Here is an 18,881-nt window from a genome sequence, read left to right as displayed (position 1 = left end):
CTTTTTTTTTGTTTTTGAGAGAAAGGATTTGTGTGAACTATCAAGTGTGTAATAGAAGAGCTTGTATAGTTATTGGATAATTTTAATAATATACAATTCAGTATAAAATATTATATTCACGTTATTATATTTTTTTTATAATAATATTTATACACACGATATACAATATTATATATTTACTGTAGATAATGTATAAATCTTATATAATAATGTATAATATTATACATTTATTGTAGAGTGTTATTTTCTAATTTTATTTAACAGACAAAATTGTCCCTTATCTTAAACTTTAAAAAAAAAGGTTTAACTTTATCTTTCAATTATAATCCTGATCATTATTTGTCCCTTTAGTTTGCAAAAATTTGAGCATGTATCGCCTTTTAAATATAAGTAGAGCACCATTCTTCCATTTAAGTTTACAAAACTTGAGCACACATAATGTTAACTAACACAAATCACTCGCAACACAGTTAAAAATGACATTAAATTCGTTTTTAAAACTTTTTACTTGATATTTGGTATTCGAATTGGAGCCTGACTAAACTCGTTTACTTACACGTGAAATCATTTTTAAAAAATAATCCTGCTCTTTTTATTTTTCTCATAAAATAATCATGTTATGTGTCACTTCCAAGTCAATTCTCATTTTTAGGTTAGAAACAAACATGATTATTTTTTAAAAATGGTTTTACTTGTAAATAAGTGAATTTCGTCGGACTCCAATGCTCAAATTATATTTGAGGGATGACATGTGCTCAAGTTTTATAAACTTAATGGACAAATGGTGCTGGGGATTATATTTGAAAGACAAAGTTAAACTTACCCTAAAGATAAGAGATTATTTTGGCCAAAAACTCAAATAAATCATGTACAAGTATTAATGGCGGAAAATCATGTGCTAAGGGTGAATTTGGCATGAGGAAACTGGAAAATGTTTTTCTATTTTTTCATATTTGATTGATTATTGTCTAGAAAAATAAATTCCTTAAATTTTAAAAAAAATTACTCCCTTTTATCTCAATCTATGTGACACTTTTCGCATTTTAAGATTCAAACTTTGTCCAGTATTTTAAAATGTATTTTTTCATCATATTGGTATGAGAAGAACTGAAACTTATAGTATTTATTGTATAGTTTTTAAATTTTAATTCAAAATATTGAGTTGATCTATTTCAATTTAGCTTTAAAGATTAGTTAAATAGACTGTCGAAAAGAGAAAAGTGTCATATAAATTGGGAGAGACTAGTAAAAAAATAAGTTTCGCAAGTACCATTTTATGTTGATTGTCTCCCTCCTATCTCTCACTCCAAATCTCTGTCAGGATCACCACGCCTATAACCACCAACCTAACCCCTAATATCTCCATCCCCACTCCGTTCTTCATATTAGTTGCGTTAATTATATATATAAATATTTTTAAAATAATATTTTTCAGCATACTTTTCAAACACCAAAAAATAAATAAGAAAATCACTTATTGAAAAATAATATCAAATCACCTTAAGTCACATAGCCATTTTTTTTTTAATGATGGATCAGTACCAAAAAAGCACCTAATATGATTGCTTATGTGAATTTTGACTGTGTACACACCTAAAAGTTAAAGCATTATGTGCACAAGCATAATTGTGTGATCGAAATTGCACTTCTCCAATAAATAAGGTATTTCCCCTTCTATTTTATCTGCTATTAACTCATTGTTGACTTTTGCTTCAAAAACTTGAAGATTAGTCTTTAGTAGAATCACTTTTCTAATAAAATAGTTTTTCAACTAAACAGCCTAAGAAAAACACATGATCCATAGATTGGTATTTTTATCTAAGGATTGTAGAACAATTAGCTCCAAAAAAACCAATAGATGTTAAAAATGAGACCAAAATGTCATTAAAAAACAAACAAAAAAACACAATGGTAAATATTGATTTTTTTTTTATTTTTTTTTTTACAATTTTGGTGTCTAGACAAACTTGCGCACATCTCAACTAATTCTACCGAATACCTGCGACCTCCAATCAACACAGGTACCGAGTAACTCTATCCAGTAAGGCTGGAAGAAATCACTCAGTGTTTCTAACAACTTTTCTGAAAACCTATACCAAAATCAACTTCACGTGTCACCATTATTGCATCAGCAATAACAAGAACCAACACATAAGAACACATTAACATAATATCCAAGACTAGTTATCTGAAAGGGGATCAAATGCCCATCAGAGGTCTGTACAACTACAGAGGACAGACAAAAAAAAAACTACAAGTTCCTGTACAACTTCAGGTGACATAGATAAGGCCAACAAAATGTTATTGGACATGTTGACAGTTACTCATATCTTGCCAAATATATACAAAAATACAGTACATTTGTACAGCTTCAGTAACGTTTCTTCTCGCCGGAGAATAAATATTTAGCAACAGACCCAAAAAGTTTGCTCTTGAATTCATTCAGGTGACCATCTATCGCCTGTTTTCACGAATCCTTTCCTTCTGCTAACAATGCTGTGGACTTGCAGATGGGACAATTGTTCTTCATAGTTAACCATTTCTTTATGCACTCTGCATGATACTCATGCCCACAGTCGAGTGTCCCCACGTTCTCTTGTTCCTTGTAATCAAACTGAAATAATAGTACATACACGCATGCCATCAGAGATATTAAGTACCCAGCGGGGGAAAAAAAAAAAAAGAGCAACAAAAAAGAATGCAGCTTGGAATCTTGGATGATTATGAACTAATACCATATCATGACTAAGAGTGTCAGGGGGGGGGGGGGGGGGGGGGGGGTATATATATATATATATGTCCTGGGTCATAGGGATGGGGGCAAAATGGGCCCGGTGTCCCGGACCAGTCCAATCCCGGTACCGGTCCCGTCCCGCAATCCGGCCCAGAATTTAAAAGATATATAAAAGCCAGTAGCCATTTTTGCAAAAATAACCGTTGGCAACAGCCAAAAACAGCTATTTACCACCAACCCCCCCCCCCCCCCCCCCCAAATATTTCTATTTAAACCCCCAAATTTATTAGATTACACGTTTGCCTCTAATTCTAAACTATAAATACCCTCCATATTCACGACACAAACATAGTACACAAGTACAATGTTCACCTTTGAAGGAATAGACATAACAAGACGGTCAGAAACAACTTAGAGCCTGTGGCAACATTGTAAATTTATCCAACTTCTAAAGTATGGAACCCTTGGAAGGCGATAACAACATAAATATCACTGGTGTGCTTTAATGAGTTCGAAAAACTAAATTTAACTCAATAAGCTACGGAAATCATCAAAAGTTCCTGGAATCAAGTCACAAATTGAGTAATTAATGACCCATCCAGAAAACCATACTCAAATGTTTCCCATGTCAACTGTAAATCAGCATAGAGGTAATTTTACCTGGCATATGACGCAGAAATCAGTCTTGTGATCTGAACATGCAGCACTTTCCAAATTGCAAGGAATTTCCACATATGAAAATGATCTTGTTTTCAAATGGCTAACAATAACCTCCTCTGGTAACCCAGTTTTTGCGGTGCCAATCTGCTCTCCCAAGGCAAGAAGCTCCTGGTGTAGGATTTTAAAGTGGAACAAATTTAGTTTCCAAAAGTTACAACAATAAGGGGTCGTTTGGTAGCTGGTTAGAGTTATGCAGGGTCTAGTCATTCATGCATTACTGATTCATATATTAGTTATTCCATCTTTTACGCTGCATAAAATAATACATAAATTGACTCATAACTTATAGTACATGTTTTAGTTATGCCGGATTGTAAACTGGTAATCAAACACCGTACTTGATGTGCTGAATTTATACGTAGCAACTAACATGTTACCAAACATGAAACTAGTTATGCTGCTTTTAGTACATGAATAATTCACTTCCTAACCACCAACTAAACGACCCCTAAGTTGCTACCTGAACATTAATAAAGTTGTATTTAACTTACGAAAAAAGGAAAATGGAGAAGTAGCATATACATTAACCATCATGATAAATATAAACCGGTACATACATTGAGGAACCTTCTATCTTCGTACCTCATAAGACATGTGATCTACGTCCATACGCATCTCTCTATGCTGATCAACAGGATCTCGCACTTCATGGTAGCCAGGAATATCCAGCATCGCCACTCCCTACATACAACCACCAAATAAGGATATAAACCGTTATCTTCATTCCATAACTTTTACTTCATTAAATTAAACCATAACGTGACGAAAAAGTCTGGAACGTATTTTACATCTTCCGGAAGAACTCTCATGTTAGGTAGGTTGTGATGTCTAGTATTTGTTCCAAGCATAAATTCCCCTCGCTGAGGTCTGTACAATCTAAAGCCAGTTGGCGGGAATGGTCTAATAAATCTAGAACCTGCCTCTACAAGGGCGAATGGATTGATAGTGCTGTCAAACGAGCTACTACTTGGTAGGTGTCTGTGGGAAGAAGCCATCATTTGTGGAGGGAGGGTAATAAATTGGGGTCTCGCTCCTTGAATATTTGGTGGCAGATGACGAAGGTTTGGGTGCCCTGGAGGAACGGACGGATACACAAAACTAGTCAAACCTCCATTGCCATATGTTACTTCATAACCTCGCATGCTGATGTTTCCACCATCGTCACAGTTTTGAGTATTACCTGTAGTAACGGAAAAAAAGCAGAAGAGACATGCAATCAGTTCAGGAGTTAACTTTTGGCGCTTCGAAGACCTCGAGTTTCCCTTGAAGATTTGGGGAAGGGCTAAAAAAAAGACTGTCCTAGGGCAGTATAAACTTACTCTCTCCATCCACTTTTACTTGTCCGGTTTGGATAACCAAAAAATAATTTACAATTTTATACCTATTTTACCCTTATTATTAAGTAATACTCATTCCAATTCATTTGCCAACATTTATATGACTTATAAGTTATACAATAATTAGGGGTCATATAGTAAAAATTACCCTTGTGGTCCGGCCCTTCCCCGGACCCCGCGCATAGCGGGAGCATAGTGCACCGGGCGGCCCTTTTTTTTTTTTTTGTAGTAAAAATTACCATTTATTTATTGCTTCTTAAGGGGAGTGCCAAGTAAAACATTGACAAGTAAACATGGATGGTGTATAAAATAAAGGAGAGACACGAAATTGTTTCTCAAAGTTATTTGGTAAATCAATAAATCAGCCAAATCAACTATGCATCAATCCCCAACTCATTGGGTAGTATTTAGTTGAGCAAAAAGGAAAAAAATAAGAAGAGACATTCATGACTGAAAAAGAAGAGATTTGCCATGAACATTCCTTAGAAGTTATATTAATTCGGTGGAGCACGCGCGGGGGGGGGGGGGGGGGGGGGGGGGTTGCACATCATTCTCTCCTTTCTTTCTTCTAATTCTAGGTTTCTTCATATAAATTTAGGTGAGCTTGTAGAGGAGGAATTCTAACAATGTCTTGCTGTTGAAGATGACAAGGAAACTCTTCTATCCTACGAAACAAGTTTTCTGCAAATAGGCAAATAAAGAAAATAAAATAGATAGTCAAAAGCAACAACAACAACAACCACCCAGTGAAATCCCACCACGTGGGGTCTGGGGAGGGTAGAGTGTACGTAGACCTTACTCCTACCAAGGTGGGACGGTTGTTTCCAAAAGACCCTCGGCTCCATAGAAAGCATAAAAAGAGGTCAGATAAGGCCAAGAAATTCAAAGCGATATGGAAATGAAAATAATGAAAGCGACTAAGCCATGATGAAGCAGTTTGCAAAGGGACAGTAGCTACCACAGATAAAATAAGATAATCAAAGTAGAGGATAGCAGAAATCAAAGCACATAGTCAAAAGCAAGACTTTATCATTAAAGAAAGAAACAGAAACTCATCCCTGGATCCCTTAGCAACTGAGCAAAACGCTCAAATAAAAACGAGTAGAGTGTACCAGGCAGATAAGGTAGGCGAGCACTATGATTCCAGGCTTCAGTGTCTCTAGAACTGCCGTTGAGCTGCAATCCTGACCAATAATTGCCAGGAAACTGACAGGCTTGGCCGACATAGTTTCCTTGAAGCATATGATTCCCGTTGTGTCCTGATACAGACGATGCAGCACCCATTGAGGTAAGAGGAAAGCTGGGGCCCACCAAAGCATGCTGATACTGAAAATTCACAGGGATTCCTTCCGCATTCTTTCTCTTAAATGAGTCTCCGACACCGTCTATGTAAAGATTGGTCATTCCATAACTGTCTTCATTAATTCCTTGAGTGGTTGCAAATGGAAGCTGTTCATATTGCCCATGGTTTACTGCAACCGGGAAATCTCTAGGAGCGGATGGAGCGGCCATGTAATGGTTATAGTGATTCGACGATGAAGCAATGGCTGGGTCAAGATTGGTGGCAGGATGCTGATATTGAACCCCGTTGTACTGCAACTTTCCATAAATTAATGCACCCTCTTGATGGTATTGTGGATGGTGCAAATAGAAATTACCAGCATTTCCAGGACCTGGTAATATTGCATGGACATTAGGCTGTGGAAAGGTAGCTAAGCTCCTGTAGAAAGCACAAGGCTCCGGCTGAACATCTTGGCTTCTCTGTTCCGCTTCCAGATCAGTAATTTGATTACTATACGACATACTCCTTAGCACAATGTTATCACGTTAAATTTAGTGGAGCCTACCTGTTTGGAGAAGAATCAGACGTCATTATACAATTTAGTTTCTCGTAAGTCTATCAGTAAGAGATTGCACAACTTGATTTCATAGACACAATTTTGGATATTTATTAAAATATCTGTCTATGTTCATCTCAATAAGCATGGTTCAACACTACCTAAAACTTATGTTGATTTTTTATTTTTTTTTGGGTATTCATATCTTTGAGTCAAAAACCTGATCTTATCTCACAAATCATCACCTAGATATAGCAGCCATGAATGACTTGCTACTCAATAAAGAGCAGTTCTATTTGATAAAAAGCACACCAGTCCACGCGGAAATAGAAATAAAAATTAAATGAAACGAAGACTGCACATGGAAAGATTGCAAGGTACTCTTTCTTTACTCAAATTTACCTCATAGTGTTATTAAAAGTGAAAAAAGCAAAAAAAACTCTAAGGTCCGTTGGGGCTTTAACCACAAAGCGCAAATAAAGCGTGGTCTTTAATGGAAAAAGGCACAAAGAGAAAAAATACAAATATACGTGTTTAATCAAAGACTAATAATAATAAGCATGAATAACAAACATATGAACAAAGAAATAGAAACTTTTTTACGATAAAGTTAAATATCAATTGTTTAGTGTCACCTCTTCAAGAGACGCTCATTGGCAAGGAAAAGTATGTCTTAGAGCCTTGATGACGACACTGAAATGCACAATAAGCGAGGTGAAGCGCTCAACATGTTTTGCGCCTCACTTCAAGGCTTAAAGGTAAGTTCTATAAAGTGGTGGTTAGGCCAACTATGTTGTATAAGGCGGAGTATTGACTAGTAAAGAACTCTCATGTTCAGAAGATGAGAGTTGCGGAAATGAGGATGCTGAGGTGGATGTGTGGGCATACTAGGAGAGATAAGATTAGGAATGAAAATATCCGGGGCAAGGTAGGAGTGGCCTCCATGGTGGACAAGATAAGGGAAGCGAGACTGAGATGGTTCGGGCATGTGAAGCGGAGATGCGCAAATGCCCCAGTGAAAAGGTGTGAGAGGTTGGATATGGTGGGTTTAAGAAGAGGTTGAGGTAGGCCGGAGAAATATTGGGGAGAGGTTAATAGACAGGACATGGCGCATCTTCCGCTTACCGAGGACATGACCTTTTTTCTTTTGAAACTGGTAAGGTTGTATTCACCAAGGACATGATCTTAGATAGGAGGATATGGAGGTTAGTTGAGCGTGGTCTCGCTTTCCTGCAGGATAGGCTTGGTGGTAGTTTGGTGCACCCTACTTGTTTCTCCTTTCATACCCATAGTAGTAGTATTATTCTTGTAGTTTCTTGTCCTTCGATTTCTTGTGCTTCGGTTATCGCATTATTTGGCTGTTGTTACTGTTCCTTGTTTCTGAATGCTATGAAATAATGTGTTTTACATATTATTTGTTGTGTCCTCTTTTCTTCTGTATTTTCTTTTTCACACTGCTTTAATATGCGTTACTTGACCCGAGCGTCTTTTGAAAACAACCTCTCTACCTCCACGAAGTAGGGGAAAGGTCTGCGTACACTCTACCCTCCCCAGACCCCGCCAGTGGGACTACACTAGGTATATTGTTGTTGTTGTTGTTATTCCGGGCATAAGCGCGCACTACTTCCAAGATTAATTCATGAAGGGTAAGGGCCGATGGTGGGGGTAGGTTATGAGTGAAGGAGGAGAGTGGTACACATCATGAACCTGATAAGATCATGAACGCTTTAGTATAGGAAAGTGAAGATCCAAAAGGCATGCAAAATGGAGTGGAGAGAAGCTAGAGTTTGGTGGAGCTCCATTCTGGTTCATCAACAAAATTGAATCCATGACAATAGTAAAGCAATAGGGCAAAATACCAACTCCATTTGAGAGTCAAGTGGCTATATGACCTTTTGGCAATTCAGTAAGCATATTCTGCCTAAGATGTCTCAGATCAATCTGTCTCCTTCCTCCTTTTTGATATCAACCATGCAACTTAAACAAGGCAGACTTGTGTCTATCAGGAATAGTTCATCAAGAAACATCATGAGCCTTCAATATAATGAAGTCTTCGGCAATTCTCATCCACAATCACTCTTTTTAGACTCACTGACTCGATGGCCCACGTGAAGCATGCACTCAAAGGATTTCACTAGTCAAGCTTTCTACCAAATTAGGAGTACGATAAAAATAACAATTATAAATTCTACATTTATAAATAGCATCTTACATATTTGGAATAAAGACACCTAGGCTCTGAAGTTAGAAATCCTTGTCTGAAGAACGATTTAAATTATGACACTGAAACCAAAATAAATCTACAACATTTAGAAAAACTAAAATTGAAATAAATACACCGGCTCCACGGCTTTGGTTCAACAGAAAAGGTAGTAAAACAGGGGATGTGGGGTAGGTCAACGTGACGCATTTGAAACCTTGTTGTTGCACTGAATAGGTATTTAAGTGGAGAATGGTAAAGGGTCTAACTTAGTCAGCGAGTTTCCAAGCTGAAAAAATGGATTTCTCGGTCATCGAAAGAGAATCATTACACCTGGTTCGTTATGAAATAGGCCATCAATACAGGTGTACGGTTCAATAGCAAACACCTTCAACCATACAGCATCAAACGCTTCACCATATACAATTTGACATCTGAACCTAATAGTACAAGTAACTCAAGAAACTTCTAAGAAAGGGATAACCAAGACAACAAATTTAGTAATTTACCAAATCAAAGCTTGCTTTACAAATTCCAAAATAACTCTACCCATAAACCACGCAAATGATTTAAACATTAAATTCTTAACCTTCTTTAAAGGTAATGGGTGTAGTTACATAAACGACAAAAATTTCACCATGTGAATAAAGTTTCTACCATTGTCAATGATTGTTCCTAAAATGTCTCTATTTAAGTTAATTTTCTCCCTGTTGAACCCATGAAAGAAACCAAATTATACGGACACTCAGTCATCGTTAAAGAATCATATAAACTCGGTTCGTTATGAAATAGGCCATCAATACACGTGCACAGTTTCAACAGGAAACACCTTCAACCATATAGCATCAAATGCTTCGTCATATACACTCCGACCTCTAAACCTAATAGTACAAATAACTCAAGGCACTTCTAGAAAAAGGGGATAACCAACACAACAAATTTACCAAATCAAACCTTGCTTCACAATAACCCAAAATAACTCTATCCATAAACCGCACAACCGATTTAAACATTAAATTCTTAACCTTCCTTAAAAGTGACAGGCCTAGATACATAAATTATGAAACAAACCTTTGTCTAAGTAAATAAATTTTCTACCTTTGTCAATAATTGTTCCTAAAGTATCTCCATTTAAATATTTTTTTCTCCCTTCTTAACCTAGAAATGAAACCAAATTACACACACCCCTATCTGCATTATTCAATAGAAGTAACATGCAAGTGATAACACAAAATCATGCCATTAATGAAAAAAAGTAAGATATGGCAAATAAAAATAGGCACCTTTTAACCATCCAAAAGTAACAAAGCAGATGATCTTGAGATAAATTTACCTTAATTAACTCCTGCATATATAAAAAATGAGTTTAAAAAGGTCAAAATGAAAACCCCATATTTGAGTTACACATGAAAATCATAATCAAAGTAAAATCAAAGCAAACCCCACAAAAATTGCTTAATCTTGGACCCAAATGCATGATTTTTTTGACAGAAATAACAAGGAAAAAAAAGAAAGAAAAAAATTGAAACTTTTTAACTAACCAAATTTGAGTTACATATAAAAATCATAATCAAAGTAAAATTCAAGAAAACCCCACAAAAATTGCTTTATCTTGGAGCCTAATGCATGCAATTTTGACACAAATAACAAGAAAAAAAAAATTGAAACTTTTTATCTAACCAAATTTGAGTTAGATACAAAAATCATAATCAAAGTAAAATTCAAGCAAACCCCACAAAAATTGCTTAATCTTGGAGCCTAATGCATGCAATTTGACAGAAATAACAAGAAAAAAATGAAACTTTTTAACTAACCAAATTTGAGTCACATATAAAAATCATAATCAAAGTAAAAGCAAAGCAAACCCCACAAAAATTGCTTAATCTTGGAGCCTAATGCATGCATTTTTTGACAGAAATAACAAGAAAAAAAAAAGAAAAAAATTGAAACTTTTTAACTGAATAATTCAATAGGAAAATAGAAAAATCACAATCAAAGTAAAATCAAAGCAAACCCCACAAAAATTGCTTCATCTAGGAGCCAAATGCATGCAATTTTGACAAAAATAACAAGAAAAAAAAATAAAAACTGAAACTTTTTAACTGAATAAATCACAATCAAAGTAAAATCAAAGCAAAACACACAAAAATTGCTTAATCTTGGAGCCTAATGCATGCAATTTGACAGAAATAACAAGAAAAAAATGAAACTTTTTAACTAACCAAATTTGAGTCACATATAAAAATCATAATCAAAGTAAAAGCAAAGCAAACCCCACAAAAATTGCTTAATCTTGGAGCCTAATGCATGCATTTTTTGACAGAAATAACAAGAAAAAAAAAAGAAAAAAATTGAAACTTTTTAACTGAATAATTCAATAGGAAAATAGAAAAATCACAATCAAAGTAAAATCAAAGCAAACCCCACAAAAATTGCTTCATCTAGGAGCCAAATGCATGCAATTTTGACAAAAATAACAAGAAAAAAAAATAAAAACTGAAACTTTTTAACTGAATAAATCACAATCAAAGTAAAATCAAAGCAAAACACACAAAAATTGCTTAATCTTGGAGCCTAATGCATGCAATTTGACAGAAATAACAAGAAAAAAATGAAACTTTTTAACTAACCAAATTTGAGTCACATATAAAAATCATAATCAAAGTAAAAGCAAAGCAAACCCCACAAAAATTGCTTAATCTTGGAGCCTAATGCATGCATTTTTTGACAGAAATAACAAGAAAAAAAAAAGAAAAAAATTGAAACTTTTTAACTGAATAATTCAATAGGAAAATAGAAAAATCACAATCAAAGTAAAATCAAAGCAAACCCCACAAAAATTGCTTCATCTAGGAGCCAAATGCATGCAATTTTGACAAAAATAACAAGAAAAAAAAATAAAAACTGAAACTTTTTAACTGAATAAATCACAATCAAAGTAAAATCAAAGCAAAACACACAAAAATTGCTTAATCTTGTAGCCTAATGCATGCAATTTTGACAGAAATAACAAGAAAAAAAGATAAAAATTGAAACTTTTTAACTGAATAGTTGCATAGGAAAAAAAAAAAAAAAAAAAGCTAACCAGAATTAAAGATTGATACTGAGATAAAGAGATACTTAGATGAAATTCATAGAGAGAATTTTGTGAGAGTAAAGTAAGAAAAAAAAGTGGATAAAAAGAGAGGGGAGATTTCAACGGAATTTCATCAATGGTGTTTCTTGAAAATGCTTTATGTGTGATGATAAAAAAAAAACTGACTATTAATGGTGCTCTTCAAATGTTTTTAATTAATATATTTATATTTATTTATTCTCTATTAGTACTTAATACTATACCTTTTTTCATTTTAATTTGTATTCCCGTGTGTCCTAATTTGTATGACATGGTTTGGATTTTGGGAATCTAACTTTTTTATTTTGATGGCAAACATACAATCTTTAGTTTAAAAAAAAAAAAAGTAGTCTCTATGAATGTACGTTGCATGATAATAACGTCAATTATTTATAGAAAAGTACAACAAATTTAATTAATGAATTTTTTAAATGTATAAAAATATATGTATCCATTCGAGCTGTGAAAAATGTAATATCATTTGTGAATATATTGACAATATAGATTAATTTACAAGATTAAAAAGTATATAAAAAGTACTATGAGTTACAATAATTAACAATTTAAAATATTTAAAGGACATATGAATAAATTGAGATCAAAATTTTTTTGTTTGATCCTTGAAATCCGAATTAGATCATATAAATTAGGAAAGAGGGAGTAAATCTTACGAATAGATTGTTGGATTTAATAATAACACCAATACGAGTGAGATCTTTTTTGGTTATTTATAATAGTGATCCTATTTATTTAATTAATAAAAATGTTGCAACCAATAAGATGAGGTAGAGCTGTATTTAGAATTTTTTACTTGATAAGTTCGTTTCAAAAAGTCATTAATTAGTACATTTTTGGTGTTGATAACACTAAAACCGTATCATCTATTTTAGTTTGTCGGTCGAAAAGATCTCTGGAATTGATCATCCAACTGATTTGATTTGGCTATTGAACACCTGCATCTAGACTCAATTAAAAGGAAATTCTTTCTTAATCTAAGAAATTTATTTTCATTAAGCGCATCAAGCCATGGTTGAACTTAATCTTCATCTGTGGAAAATTCTAAGTTCTCTTTCATCATTAGCTAAAGTGGAATAGGAATGCTGACTTTTCACAAAATGAGATGAAACTACTTTGTTTATATAATAAACAAACAACAACAAAAACATACCAATATATTCCCACATGTGGAGTCTGAAAAGAGGTAGAGTTACGCTGATCCCTACTTCATCCAGAAATAAAGATTGTTTCCGAAAGACATTCAGTTCAATTAACACAAACAAGACAGTTTGAAAAAGCCAATACATAAATAAATAAGGGGTAGCAAATAAAGACATAGTAAATAATACAGAAGTCGATAAACACGTGCTGAAAAAGACCTCATACAACAACAACATAGCCAGTGTAGTCCCACAAGTCGGGTATTGTAACATCCCGTAAATCCAAATTAGGTATGAATATATGAATCTAGTATAAAGGTGATACTTTAGCTATACGAATCTATTTGGGATGAACTCGGGTGATAAACAGTCGTTTTGAAGTCAAACCAAAAAGTGAAGTTCTTAGGGCCTTCTAAATTCGTCAAAGTCTAGGACAGTCTATACTTATGGCCTGTTTTCGGGTACTTGCGTTAGGAATTTGTGAAAACTTCCTTCTTGAAAGTTGTATCCCTTTGAAATTTTACTAAAGGATTACAGAGCAGTCCGTTCACTGGTCATGTTATACGAACTGGTTATACGGCCCATATAATTTTATACGGACCGTATAACTCGTCCGTACTTCATGAAACCTCAACCCGACGTTCTGTTTTGTGCCATGATAAAATATGGTCATATTATACGGACCGTATAACTTTATACGGACCGTATAATATGTCCATATAATTTCCGCTTCACTTTTGTATAAATTCAAGCCTTGAGTTCTCTTATTTCATTATTCACAATTCCAAGCCCTAGCAACAATCCAAAACATCAAGGTAAGTCAATCCAAACCCCTTCCAACTCAATTCTAACATATACTCTAATAATCTAAGCAAGAAATCATTGTTCCTTATCTAGGGTTTTGAAGAAAACCCCATCTCAAGATTCAAGAATCAAGATTTAGGAAATCTTCTCCAAAATTCAAGTCTTTAATTCAAGTTTTGGAGCAATTAAGGTATGTAGAACTTCTATCCACATGTGGGAATCTCTACGTTCTTCCCCATGCTCCGTTTCTTGATATTCATGAAGTTCAAACCCTAGGGCATTAAACCCAACATATTGGTAGCCCATATTTATGTATTTATGCATATGAAATTTGTATCTATATTCGTTATTGTATTCCTAATCTTCCATTACGGTTATTAGGAACCCTAGCTTAATCCATGAATCATGAATTCTTCCTCATGTGTTCTCATTATGTTTATATGAAACTTTATGATTCTTATCTAGCAAGTTACAAGCATGTTTTCAAGTCAATAATATATATATATATGAACTATTGTTATTACTCATGAATCAAGAACATGTTTGCAAGACTATGACAAGTTATCTCATGAAACCATGTTACAAGATATTTCATGAAACCATGTTACGAGTTATTTCGTGAAATCATGATTACAAGTTATTTACAAGTTATTTCACGAAAATCATAGGCTTCCTGGCCAACTATATCATGTTCATTTTTTGTGGGATTTGCTTAGTTAACCGAGAAGGCTCAGTAAATCCTAAACTACGTAGCCACCGTAGGATAAAGATTGTCAGCAAGGAGGCAACACCTTTATTATGCAGTTTGGATCCTTGCATGCTTATTATTACTTAAATCTCATATCCCTGGCAAGGTGTGAGTGTTCTGCTGGTAGGACGCAAGTACCAAATCATGTTATCGGTTATACTATAGCATTCCCCACATTACAAGCAGTTTTATATACATGTATTTCCATTGATTTACTGTTTTCAGACTTTACTCACGTTTCATGCTCATGTTCAAGTTATATTCAGTTTCAGTTCATGTCCTCTACCTATGTTGTGCCGTGTTCTTTATTTCATCAGGTTTTACATACTAGTACTATTCACCATGTACTAACGTCTCTTTTGCCCGGGGCCTGCACTTCACGGTGCAGATACCGGTTTTCAGAAGCATACACCTGCGCAGTAGGATCACCTCAGTTATCGGCTTATTGGTGAGCCCCACTCCTCTCGGGGTTCAACATGGAGTCTGCACTAGTATTCCGTTTATGGTAGTCCAGGGTCATGTCCTGGTAGTTAGTATTCAGACATGTTTTAGAGGTTTTATAGACAGATGTTAGTTCACTGAGCCAGTTATGCTTTCATGTTTGCAGACTATTATGTTTTCATGATTTTTCATGCTATGAGATTTCTTCAAGACTTTATTCCGCAATTACGTTTTCATGATTCATTTAAATTGCATCATATATATTATATTGTTTTGATGCCCATGTTGACAAGCAAGCCATGAGGTTCGCTTGGACACATGCAAGCAAGACCCGAGTGCCGTGTTACGTCCAGGCCATGGTTCAGAGCGTCACAGGTATGGAGAGGGTAGAGATAGACAGGTTGTTTCCGATAGACCATTGAGTAAGAATAAAGCTATAATAAAGCAGGTTAGCATTCCTCATTGACGCAGACGTCGCATGAGCCCGACCGGCCCAAAAGGACACGACCGGATCCAAAACGAGCACGACCATCATCTCAAAAAGACCTCATAAACCACCATATTCAATTTAACATTATTAGTACTAAACTCAATAGACTGTTAAAGTTATTGATCTAAAATCTAATATTTTGATAAAGTTTAACTTATTTACATATTATATATATTTTATGCGTCAAAAGTATTAAATTAGTTTGAATACACAACACTAATGCTACTTCCGCCACAACTTGGAGGGTATTTGAGAAAATTCATCTTATGAATGACTTTTTTTTTTTTGGGTTAATAACACTTTTAATCCCGTAGTTATTGATAAATTTCAATATAGATTGTGATATTTGACTAAGAATATTTAATCTTCAATTACGTGAAATATTTCATTTTTGAATTGACTGAAGAAGTGCGGGAAATATTCAACAAAGAGATTTTGTCCGGATCCCACCTTTCTTCCGAAAAAAGGGAAGGAGAAGGATCTTCTTCAGTGGATCGCTCTTGTTCCTGTTTAGTTGATCCCTTTGCATATGAACATTTATGACTTTTCAAAACTATCAACCGTTTCATCATTTAATATGTACGGTTGTTATTCCATATGTGAGGATAATATACTAATAATCCAAAACTCCATATATAATATACTTTCCATATAAAGGATCAAAAGCACGCTTTCTAATGAATTGATATGATATTTAATATATTGAATCATATATTACAAAGTAAATTATGGTATTAATCGTTTTAAGATACCCTCTTTTTTTCCTTTCTATTTTCTATAATTCAAGTGAACAAGTTGAAAGCAAAACCACAACAATAAAACGATAAACCGTCTCAATTGAATATGTGAAGGAATCTTAAAGCAATGTTTTTTATAAGATATTGTTGCTTATCTTTAAAATCTCATGCAATGGACGGTACAAAGAGAATAAAATAATAAAAACTCACTAGTCAGTCGTATCATTAACACGTGAATTATTAGATTTACAATTCATTAGCCTTAACTTTCATTTTAAAATATAGCAATTAATTTGCACGAGACTGATTTATTCAAACTTGACAGCATACTAAAAACTAATTGTTTAGTTTAATGATAAACCATTTTTCGCGTCACAATAATTAATTGTTTAATGTAGTGATAAATTAGACGAAGTCATGCTATTCTCGATGGGTCAGCTATAGAACAAAACCATATCACGTGATGCAGGCTGTCACATACGAAATAAAATAAGGTAAGAAAATCGGGTTCTAATAGTTTTTGTTGCTTCTTAAATAACTTTACTAAGTTGGGATTTCAAAATCGACATTGTTATGAAATAATTATAAAAGTATAAGATAATAAATGATATAGCAAAATAGCCAGGGAAGAGAGATTTTATTGCTCCTATGTACAAATCAATTTAATTGACTTTTTACTTATAGAAGAAAAGAAGTTGTTGCGATGCTTTTAGGAAGTCGTTGCGAGGCTTTTAGGAAGCTATTGCGAGACTTTTCAAGTAAATGATTGCAAGTTTATCCAGGAAAATGTGCATTTAAATGGACATCCACAATATAGTGTATTTATCACTCTTCGTTGGATGTTCATTAACAGATAACGTGCCTCACTAAAATCTTATTAGGAAAAACCCAGTGGAACAAAATTCTAGAAGGAAAAAGAGTACACATATCTAGTTATACGCATCACTAATGGTCTCATTAAAAACCTTACCAGGAAAATCCAAATGGGACAAAACCTTGACTTAAGAAAAAAGAGTACAACACGTATTTCACTCCCTTGATTGAAGCATCGCATAGTTCTTGAAAATGATGTACTCCAATCTTGTATACCAGGTTATCATATGTTGATGTTGGCAGTGCCTTTGTGATCAAATTTGTCAAATTATTATTTGATGAGCTGATTGATCATCTGCATGTTCATTCTTTTGTCAAAGTTGCATTATCGTCTATAATATTGTTGAAATCACACCAAATACGTTCCTGACTTGCTTTATAAATTGTTTTTTTATCTTTGTATGATTTGACTGTCATGTAGAACATTATGGTATGACAGCATCACCTCATGGGAATTGTTAACATATCTGGATCGAAATCTTATGTCGATAAGATGCATGCCTTGTCTAAAAAAACTTGACAATACTGTTAGGATAAACACATTTATATGAGGGCTTTCATTTGCAATATGCAATTGATCTTTATTGTACTTCAAAACCAATCTATTATTGGAAGTTCCTCATTTCAATTTTGTCAAGTAGGCCATATCCGTGGTGACAATATCTATTAGTATCAATGGTGTGACATCTTCTAATGTTTGGACTGCAGGTCCAATAAACATTACGCTTATCAAGATGTATCATTTCACTTGGTAATTATTTCTACATTAGCATATTTTAAGGGACATAGAATTCACATCCTCAAAATTTTATACAATAGTGCGTGCTATATTGTATCAAAGATATCGTCGATGAGATATCATTCTGTATCAATTCGCAATTCGATCTAACTTACTAAGATCACATCACTTTATTATTTTTCAGATACCTTAATCTTCCATCAGGTTTCGTGAAATGTTATGTCGTGGGCTCTTCAATAGTACATTGCCTCCGTGATCATTTTAAGCATTTGCTCCTCTGATTTTTCTTAAAGGATTATTGCATTTGGAACTGATTGGTCCATTCTCCTTGCATGCTGTAGACTCAATCCTTCAGGGACATTAGTAGCATTTTGCAGCTGAAATATGAAATAGTTGGCTCAGCAAATGCTTCCAGTATTTGACTTGAATTATCTTTTGAACGAGGATCATATTGATGATAACTCACAATATATTTCTTAGCTATTTATTCTCTCCCCCTTGTGTTAGAAAAACTAATATATATCCGATCTTCTTTGGAGAATCCATCTGTGTGCATCGTTGTAGATTCATTAATCATATACCGCACATCAAAAGTTATTAGACGAAAATTTATTGTTCACGACCCTAAACCAATTGTAAGGAAAGAGTCCATCACAATTTATTGGTCTGAAACATACATGTATTATTGTATACAATATATCATATCACGGACCAACACATAAAGCTTTGTTCTCATACGCAATGATTTAGCTATTTATCAGAAGCATTCAATGTCAAACCAGCTTGAATATAAAACAACATTATCTAAAAATTACGCTCCCAATTCAATTATTTTGAGCAAGTAACTTCGTAAATATTAAACTACCGGTTGATAATAAACGCACATCTGACCGTCTCACAGATACATATATTTTAGACCAAACACATTGCTTTTAACATCGGATATAT

General features: G+C 34.1%; 1 protein-coding gene across 4 annotated transcripts; it reads right to left on the bottom strand.

Moving 5' to 3' along the window:
* Window positions 1-2,152: 2,152 nt before the first annotated feature.
* On the bottom strand, window positions 2,153-12,086 carry LOC132628938 (probable E3 ubiquitin-protein ligase ZFP1). Of its 4 annotated transcripts, XM_060344706.1 has the most exons (8): window positions 11,915-12,086; window positions 10,113-10,174; window positions 6,258-6,638; window positions 5,904-6,188; window positions 4,243-4,634; window positions 4,037-4,135; window positions 3,395-3,562; window positions 2,153-2,614 (listed from the first exon to the last, which is right to left on the bottom strand). In XM_060344706.1, exons 3-8 carry the CDS (start codon window positions 6,592-6,594, stop codon window positions 2,468-2,470), a joined length of 1,428 nt encoding a protein of 475 aa, XP_060200689.1. In that variant the 5' UTR covers window positions 6,595-6,638; window positions 10,113-10,174; window positions 11,915-12,086; the 3' UTR covers window positions 2,153-2,467. The 4 variants fall into 4 exon arrangements, with proteins under 4 accessions (XP_060200689.1, XP_060200671.1, XP_060200684.1 ...); XM_060344688.1 differs by having other exon boundaries at window positions 5,904-6,638; XM_060344701.1 differs by lacking the exon at window positions 10,113-10,174 and having other exon boundaries at window positions 5,904-6,638.
* Window positions 12,087-18,881: the final 6,795 nt, after the last annotated feature.

This window comes from Lycium barbarum, chromosome 1 (genome assembly GCF_019175385.1).
Source record: "Lycium barbarum isolate Lr01 chromosome 1, ASM1917538v2, whole genome shotgun sequence".
NCBI lineage: Eukaryota > Viridiplantae > Streptophyta > Magnoliopsida > Solanales > Solanaceae > Lycium > Lycium barbarum.
Note: the sequence above shows the minus strand (reverse complement) of the source record. Positions and strands in the feature narration are given on the sequence as shown.